Raw genomic sequence first — 9,739 nt, 5'->3', positions numbered from 1 at the left:
CCTTGCCTCAGAAGAGAAACTTGGATTTCAGTCGAAAAACCAGACCTTTACAGTCCTCCTAGCTTAAAAAGTAGTTCCTTTCATTGTGGACAAAAGATGTGTAGGTATAGGCCGGCTGAGTGGCTGCCCCAGCATTGTTTTAAAAGTGAGACTGACTGAGCCCAGAAGAAGAATTTAGTTAACTATGTTTACGGCAGAGGCTGAGTTTCTCAGACATTCCTGAGCTGCACTGCCAAGGAAGATGGTAGCTGGGCTAGACCATGTATGATACAAGTAATTAGGGTGTGTCTACCTTGACTGATCATTTTAATTATATGTCAGGGCCAAAGGAGGAGGAAGAGAAGGAAGAAATTAAAGAAAAAGCAACATAGAGAACTTGGAGGTGATGTGGTTGTCAGGTTAGCTGTTAACTAAAATTGTGAGACTTGGTAAGAAAAACATTTCCATCAATATGGAATACCTTTATTTTATTTTTATAATATTTTTAAATTTTATTTTTGGATTTTTTTCTATAATAAAATGCACTGGTCCAGCAAAATGGTTGTGTGATGCTCCTTATCTGTTTAGTGATTGTTCCCCCTTTTATTTTATGATTTGTTTTTCTTTTAACCACTGGGCACTGAACTCTTGCAAAATATTAACTTAAATGTCAACCTACAAAACAGACATAAGTGAGTCCAGTTGAATTAAGAGAACACTCCAAGTGTCATACAGGAGAAATCAGAAGGAAAAAAAAAACAGGAAAATGAAAGGTAAAGAGAACAGATTCAATGCCTGTTTGACACACATTAAACATTGTGGCTAGCTTTTAAATTTTTAGTTGATAAAATAAAGACACCCAGAGATACACAGATTGCCCAGATTACACAGACAATAAAAGTTCTGAAATGTATTATGATCTCTATTGTACAAGAAAGGTTCTTACTGGAACTAGACAGGAGGTAAGAGAAATAGTCCGGGAAAGCTCACACCACCTGGTTTGCTCCACCTCTCAACACCTGACAGTGTTTTTAGAGTCGGGTCATGGGTTGGGCCTACGGACAAGCTATACCAGATACTTAGCCCACCCTTGGACTAAGCTACATTCCCTCCCTTCCTAAGTGGATGGCTTCACAACAGGTAATTAGGAAACAACCAGATAGTTCTAAATAAGAGTTCAGCATCCTCTCACCCAACATGATGAATTGACTCCGGATAGTCTCACCTTTGCTGGGGCAGTGGCCCTGCTGCTTATTGATAAAACTCTGGAACTGTTCTTGGTAGCTTCTAATTCTTCTTTTCTGAGCAAGAGAAAGGAAGAATATCATTTGAAATTAAAGTTGCTTGCCAGCCTTTAGGAATAAAAACTTAGATGGTAACGTTCATCTTGAATGTTTCCTTGAGCCTGGTCTGACGTGCCAGAGTGAAAATAGGTCCTTTATTGCATGGGAAATTCTGCAGTAGCCACAATACTGGAAAAAAGTCTCAAATGAAGACTAGAAGAGGCAAGATACTTTAATCACATACCTGACTTTTAATACTTCCTATAGCAAGATGACTATCTCGCTACTCTAAACATGGACCCTGTCATTATTTGAAACATTTGAAAGACTATTTACATTGAGTTACACAGCCCATTCTCAATGGGAAGTTAACTCTCTTGCAGTCTATAGTCCCTTTTCCCCAGGTAAGCCAACTATTTTATTATACAGGTAAAAACAAAAATAACAAGTTAACAAGTGGTCCTATTCATATACTGTCTTGTAAAGTCTTAGAGCACTTCATTCTTGTTTAAAATTGTTTATGTTATATTCTATTCAGAGATTTGGCTTCACATACAAAACAAAAGGAGTTAAAATAGTTGCGCTTTCAAATGAAAGAGAAAATGTTATTGTACATGTATGACCTCCCCACACCTTTAAGTCCTGTCCTATCATTTTTCTTTATCCCTAAGCTTCTTCAGTAAAAAAAAAAGTAAGACATATTTTCAGTGCCTTTTATATCAATATTATTGAATGTGCCACATTAACACTTTGACTTCTGCTATCACACTTTTGAAAGACCAGTTATAGAATAATAGTCTTAAATGCATGAGTTCAGCATTGTCTTGGTTCCAGTGATGAATCTTGACAATATTCAGTAATTGAAGATGGGATTCCTGTTAGAAAATACATTAGAGGCCTGCTAGTGTATGTCAGTCGTACAGTCCTTACCTAGCATTCAGCAAGCCCTAGGTTCAATCCCTTATTGCAGGAAAAATATCCAAAAAGAATCCCCCAAAGAATTGTGATACTCTGGTTTGAGGACTTAGAATTGATAACTCACACCTTCTACTGCCTTCTGCTTGTCATTGAAGAGAAATAAATCAAGTTAAGAAAGATTGGGTAAATGCTGATGCACCGAGTAACGTCCTGGTAAATTTCCAGCATACTTATTCTCTCTGAGCACAGCAGTGAAAGCTACAATCCGATCTTTAGTCCACCACACCCTTGTGTAATCCTAGCAGATTCTTCCCTGGCACCCCAAGTACTCTAAATGCATTCTGCATAAATCTTTCTGCTGGCTGGCAACCACCAGGCATGTCTGGTTTCTTCTTATGGAAACGTCTTAGCCTCTCAGAAACAGCAGAAATCAAGTCTTAACAGGCTCAAGGAATCTGACTTTAATTTCTTTTCATCTTAGAAGCAGGAAGCTCAAAGTGAAACCACATTCTGAGAAGACTACAGAGAGTGCTGGTTAAGATGTTAACACAGGGCTCCCTGAAAGTCCTTTGAAACCCCATTGAGTGATCATAAAAATCATTCTATGTGGGCGGCAATTATCAAGTTTTATGTTATGGGAGGTGGCACAATAGCTTGCTCAGCATGTGTATTTACTTTTCTAGGTTTGGAAAAATATGGAGTTGAAAGAAAAATTTAAAACAGGCACCCATGCTCCCATTGCTTCAGAGACTAGTTAGCTGGCAATTTGAACATATGGAAGGAAGTGGATTTTACTCACAGTGTTCTTTTACACAAGATGCATTCACTTTGGTAAATGATTTGATTGAGACTTTGAGAAGGACTGTTGTCTTCGGGACACGTCAGTGCCCCATTTTTCATCTTTGCTCGAAAATTTGTGCATGGGTCCTGGAAGAAATATAGTTATATCATCAAAGCACTATAAACAACTTTGTTTAATAGAAAAAGAAGCTATTCAGTCAGTTCAAAGAACACAAAAATAATGACTCTGGCTCGTCTGTTAGAAACAGGAAGCACACCTAATAAGTGTTTATCTGGTAGAAAAGGTAGAGACAAAGGATCCTTGATCTTCCATGGTGGTACCAGTGACCTCAGAGAAGCTTTGACATGTTATAAATACTCAATAAGTAATTTCATTTTTTATTCTTGTTATGGTGACAGCAGATATAACAATGACGATAATAATGAGCTAAACTGATACATTAAATACTAGCACATAGTAAAACAATAGTAGTAGCTAACTAGAATTGGAAAGAATAGCTAAAGCTCAGAGGGTAGGTGTATGAGCCTTGGATAATGTCGGGGGCCCTGCTATATACTCTGAACTGTGTATTTCTTTTCACACAGCAATATTAGCAGTTATTAAATATTTACAAAGAATTCCCAAATACTTGGAAAACAAATTTCTATATGACTCATTCTCTGGACATATTCCAGATCCTTTAGCACACCATTAACCTCATATCAGGGGCCGACTTCCTTCAGAGCTAATGGAGCTGAAGATTCAGGGCTCTTTTCCCAAAGGCTTAGAACAGGCCAAGGCATGTTGAATTTCAGTTTAACATTTGGTCTACTACTATTATCTGTTCAACACCCTCAAAGACATATTGTGATCCTCTTGATTTGGACTTCCTTTTGGTAAATGCCAGTAGTCCTTCCTTATCAAGTTTACAAAAGAGTGTGTAGAGCATTTTAAAGGTTAAAATCAACAAGAAAAGGTAGAGGAATAGGCTCTCAAGTAAGAAGAATCTGTGTTTTCCTTCCTAGGCTCAGCATGATTTATTGACAACCTGTTCCCTCTCTCACTCTGCCTTTCCTAGGGTTGAAGTTCATCTTAAAGTCAACAGTGTATCTGTGCAGTGGAAGTGAGCAGTGATTCTAAATGCTATCTTCACTATGAACTGAGAAAGTTTTTTAGGCCCTAGATCAACCCTGCCGAATTTGAGGTTAATACTTTCTTTTGATTTTGAAAAAAAAAAAATCACCAAAATTATTTCCTACATGTTTTGATCAGAAGATAAGGAATAAAAATTTTTGTCCAACTATCAAATGCACTTCTTCCAAGGAACTCACCATGGGAGTCTACAGACTCTCAAAAAAATGCTGTATAATTATGCAGACTGTCAACAATCATTCGTGTGTGGTTCCTGTTAAATTCAATACCATAATGAGTTAGTAAAGTAGCAGAATGATCATCTGAGGAGCTAGCTTATAGAGACTGATGAGTTTCATTGTGTCTAATCAACCTTCTTAAATGAGTTTGGAAGTTGAAGCTACCTACAGAATGACGAGTGACTAGTATCAGGGAGCAGACCACTGCTGGGAAATTTTGCTCAGGGTGGATTGCTAAAACACCTTTGATTGCCATCACTGCTCAGTGATCTTCTCTCAGAGAGAAGTAGCAATTTAACAGACTATCAGTTGGTCATCTCTAGATCTGATGCCTGTAGCTTTGATGTTTGTTTATTTTTGCCAGTGTAGAAACTTACTTCCTAGGTTGACAAATGTAAATGGTTCAAAACCTTCTAATTGAAAGGCTACATAGTCTAATATTTTTGCAGTACAATAATAACCCTTGTGAGATAGATATTAGACAACATGTTTAGAAAAAAGAATCATGATAATACCAAGATGAAACTAAATACTTTTAATGGTTAAATTGTAAAAGAACAGCATCAATCCAGAGTAGACTCCATAATGTCACAGTTGAACTCCACACTGTCAAAATTAGATGTGATTCCTTAAAAGATCCAGTTTTATTTTATTATACCAGTGATTTAGAGAATGCACAATATAAACCAACTAGACCCCCCAGAACTCCGAAGGACTAAGCATCAACAAAGGAGTACTATGACTCCAGCTGCATATGTAGCAGAGGATGGCCTTGTTATGCACTGATGGAAGGAGAGGTCCTTGGTCCTAAGAAGGCTCGATAGAGCCCCGGTGTAGGGGAATCGAGGACAGGGAGGTGGGAGTGGGTGGGTGAGTGGAGGAACATCCTCATAGAAGCAGGGGACAGGGAGGATATGATAGGGTATTTAAGGTGTTTCCTGGAGGCAGGGAAACAGGGGAAGGGGATAACAATTGAAATGTAAATTAAAAGAATATCCAATAAAAAAAAAAGAAAGAAAGAAACTTGATGACAGTATTAAGTATACTCAGACTTGTCACTGGTGTTTTTCTGTGGTTTAAAAAACCAAGCATAGTTTTCTGAGATGTAGTGAAAAAACACAGATAGGACACACTTGATGTGTTTCTCTTTGGGGAAAACCTAGTGCCCCTGAAATGATTAAACCATAGGAGGATGACACAGGGAGCACAACTAGACTGAGTTGTCATCCTTCAGAGACATGGGGGATGACTCTCTGCAGTGTAACTCCAAGCCATCAGCTTGCTTTTGTTTCTCTAAGATGATTCTTCTTGCTTTGTGCTCATCTCAGAGAATACTGGATCCACCTCAAGTCAAGTGTTCCTTAGCCCCCCTTGAGGATGTTCTGTTGTTGTATTTTGTCTATCCACATCACTCATAATCCAATCCCCTGGGAGCTGGCATTGCTTCAATTTTGTTTTAGAGTGCTAACAAATTTGTTTGGCTTTATAATGACCCTTCTCTAATGAAAAATTTCAGCCTATATGTAAGATCCATTCTGGTGGTAGCAGTGCTAGGCCATGGTGTTCAGGCTTGTGTTTAAAATATTAAGCAAGATTCTATGGTGCTAGGAAGACATGAAGCTTCTAAGGGACAATATCCAAAGAGTATTCTAAGAAACTTTTCCAGAATGATGACTGTTTTCTTGTGGGCATCATTGCCTTTCATGACAATATAACAAAGTATAACAAAACCCATATTTTTTCATGAAAACTTTCAGTGCAATAGAATTTACTAATATGAAAGAAATTCAGTGCAATGCTCTGAGATTTCAACATGTGTCCAGGTCTCTAAAACTCAGATTCTACCATATTCTTTTGAATTCTCATTTATTACTCAAAATTAGGTGAAATAATAGAGGCTATAATTAAATACTCTAGAATATGTAGCAATGTTTCTTTTTTAAAAAAATGTGTTATATTAAGATACAATAAAATATTTTTAATCATCTTTTAAGGAAGGTTGGTATAAAGAAAAAGCTGCTTCACTTTTAAAAATGTATTTAATGTTCATGGCCTTTGAGAGATATAGAAAATTCTGCTACACATACAATATCACTTTAAATGATAACCAATGATATGTATAGCAGCCAATGGGCAAAAATAAAATATGTACTTGACAAAGACATGTCCTTTTCAGTTATATTTCAGATAGATATAAAATATATTTCTATGCAAGATGATTCCTTTATTTCTCAATACTGGGACTATCACAGCTGACTGGATGCCTTCCTGTATCCAGGGCTCTGCCCTCATTGTTGCTTCTACATGGGCTGCTGTGAGCTAGAAAGATATCTCTGGGTTTTTGATTCTTCTTCCCATGCTTTCTCACCATGTAAAACTCTGTGTGTGTCTAATCAATTTAGAAATAGAGACAACCTTTATTTCCTGAAACATTCTGTATCTTACTCTTTTTCTTCTTAGAACTATTATTTAATGTACTACATATTAATTCCTTTGTTTACTACCATAAAATCTATCGTTTCAGAGAGGCATAGTTTTGATGCCTTTTGTTTACTTTAGAATGTTCTGGCACTTCAAAATAAAATTAGAAATATACTAACCATTAAATAAATTTTTACTTAATTGTGTGTGTGCACGCATGCACATGGGCACATGAGTGTGTGATGTACTGTCTACAGACACATCTTTCTTTGTACAATAATTACCAGGAAATATGTGTTGTATCTCAACTTTTTCAACTGCCGAGTAGAACAGTAGCAATTATTTTAGTTGATTTTTTGTATGGTTGTCTATGGTGTTTTAAAGCATCATTTAACATGGTGGATTGCCTCTTACAAACACCTTATATCAGTAATTTATCGATAATATATTGAGAGGAAGAGAGAGAAATAGACAAAGAAAGAGACAGAGAGACAGAGAAAGAGACATAAGGAGAAATACTCATGTTTGACCCATAGAGACTTGTTTCTCTGTTTTTAACAGAAGCCATTAGTGGCTGCCAGTGTGCTTTCTGTGTAATTAACATGAAGGTGTTGGCCACAAATCAGATTTCTTTAGGAAACTTGGAATGAATTCAATGACAAGAAGCAGGACTGACCTGATTTCCTTCCCCACCAGCGGCATCTGGGACAAAAATACAGAAACCAAAGTTAAGAGAATGTAAACTATATAATAAATTAGACATATGATTCATGTAATGGAGGGATCTTATTGCTTTACTGACAGTATATTATAAAACCACAAATTATCTTGAATGTATTAAGATTTATGGTGGCCAACCAAATGAGCACAGTGTACTCAGAGATGGTCACAAAGGTCCAATCATTAAGGAAGGTTCATCTACTTTGGAAAATAATACTACAGTATAATCCTACTCCTACCAGATTACCTACTTCCCAAAAAAGTGATTGCACAGTAAAACACGTCATTCTCTCTTGAAAGGTGATAGCATAGTGTGAAATACTTCATACTGTATTGAATATAACTTAAAATACCCAGGTAGTATGAAGTTGAAGACATCATTTGTTTATAATGATCTTAGTAGCTTTATACCAAGATTCTGTGTTTTAAAATGCACTTGTAGAAAGGTAAATCTATGTAGCCCATGTCACCCTAACAATCAAACACAAAATTAGAAAAATTATTTTTTAGCTCTCATAAGATTACTTCATCCTTCAGGTCCAATATTTTTATTCATTTTTAAAATATTTTAGAAAGTTGTGTATTTAAGATATTTTTAAGATAAACATATAAGACGATATTGTCTTAAAACAGGAATAGTCAATATAATTTACTTTTATATTTTACTAATTCATTTTAATATTCATTTATACATCTATGATCAAAGTACATGTATTATTTAATACATACCAGTTTTAACTACCTTATAATTGAAAGTAGTAAAAACTGAATGCTTAGTGAAGGGAAGGTACAGAATAATCTATTGGGTTTTCAGAACTAGTATAAAATTGTTAGGAGGGCCTCTCAGAGATAAAAGTTCAATTGTTCTCAAACCCCTTTCTGTTTTTAAAGATGGTTCAAGATTTTAAAACACACACACACACACACACACACACACACACAGAGAGAGAGAGAGAGAGAGAGAGAGAGAGAGAGAGATTTACTAAGTTGACGAAGAAAAGTCCCTTCCCCAGGCTCTGAGCTGTGTGGTAAGAAACTTCAGTTGTATGCAAATTGCTCACCTTGTGTGAAAAAAAATTCCAGGATCAGAAGCATAGACACCACCGTGGCTGTCTTCATGCTGAAAATGATGTAAGCTGGTTACAGGACTGCTCTGTGCATTGCTCAGCTGGTGCTCTAAGACTGAACTCATGAGATGCAGCTTACTTTTATACATACTGTGACACACAGAACCAGTTGTTCAGGCTCATGCTAGACTCCTCAGAGGACATCAGTTTAGTTTCCATCTTGTGAGATCTTGCCAAGGTGTCAGATTTGAGCAGATAATGTCTATTTCTAAAAGAGTAATATATTTTCATAATACCCATCCTTAAAAGCCTAGAGAAAGAACCCTACCTTAAGTCGATCGTCTCCAATCCTATGTGAGTTCCCTTGGGATACCAGGGAACTCAATATGCCTCTCTCTAATTAACCTCCCTTCATAAGTGAGAGGAGGAAGGGAAAAGCAGACAGATTGGCTGTCCTAACCATCAGGAAAAAAAAAAAGATTTCTACATCTGGGAAAAGTTATGCATAATGAGAGAACCTAGGGTTCCCACTGATTTTACCTACAGGAGTTCTGAAGTGTGTGGTTTAATTGCCACACAGAGACTACAAAGTTGACATCCTTTTCAGTGCGCACATGGGTAAGAGTAGAAACTTTGTGAAAATAAGACTTGTACATAAGTACTTTTAAACCTTCTCCTAGGGCTGCTGAAGTAGTCCAACGATGAAGCATTTGCCTAACACATGAGAGATGCTGATCTTTTTCCCTACCTAGAACCACAGAAATAAATCTCTATCAAAAGAATGTTATCCTAACCAAATACCATAGTCTCCTAAACATTAGAGATTCAAGATTGAGCTTTCTATAACCCATAATATCCAAATTACACTCTATGCTAAATAAATTGATTCTTTTATTACTTGGTCTCCCTTCAATGAAAAAATATAATAAGTAAGTAAAGATTACAAATACATGAATATAAACTTTTTCTGGTAATATTTCTTTGTTTCATTGTATACGTAGTACATTGTGGAGGCCAGCACTCCTTCCAGTGTTGGCTTAGGTGTCTCAGCTAGAGGACATTAGAAAAAGTAACCGAAGCCAGAACCAAGTAGTTTGATTTCAGTAATTCTTAGAGTCCCTACATATACAGAAAACGTCCTGAAACCAAAGATCTTTTCATAATTTCTGCACTATCAAAATCCAGAAAATCAGATTTTTC

The 9,739-nt window shown here is 36.5% G+C and overlaps 1 protein-coding gene across 1 annotated transcript in view; it reads right to left on the bottom strand.

Moving 5' to 3' along the window:
- The window catches only part of Spink5 (serine peptidase inhibitor Kazal type 5), a 60,623-nt gene extending 51,957 nt beyond the window's left edge, over positions 1 to 8,666 (bottom strand). The window contains exons 1-4 of the mRNA XM_031365605.1: positions 8,534 to 8,666; positions 7,429 to 7,454; positions 2,980 to 3,107; positions 1,205 to 1,280 (exon numbers count right to left, since the gene is read on the bottom strand). Of these exons, the coding sequence (XP_031221465.1) occupies positions 1,205 to 1,280; positions 2,980 to 3,107; positions 7,429 to 7,454; positions 8,534 to 8,591 (288 nt within the window). The 5' untranslated portion in view covers positions 8,592 to 8,666. The remainder of the gene's footprint in view (positions 1 to 1,204; positions 1,281 to 2,979; positions 3,108 to 7,428; positions 7,455 to 8,533) is intronic.
- Between the last annotated feature and the right edge of the window lie 1,073 nt (positions 8,667 to 9,739).

The sequence above is a fragment of the Mastomys coucha genome, unplaced genomic scaffold (genome assembly GCF_008632895.1).
Source record: "Mastomys coucha isolate ucsf_1 unplaced genomic scaffold, UCSF_Mcou_1 pScaffold13, whole genome shotgun sequence".
Taxonomy (NCBI): domain Eukaryota; kingdom Metazoa; phylum Chordata; class Mammalia; order Rodentia; family Muridae; genus Mastomys; species Mastomys coucha.
The sequence above is the reverse complement of the archived record's forward strand: the minus strand, read 5'-3'. Positions and strand labels throughout refer to the sequence as shown.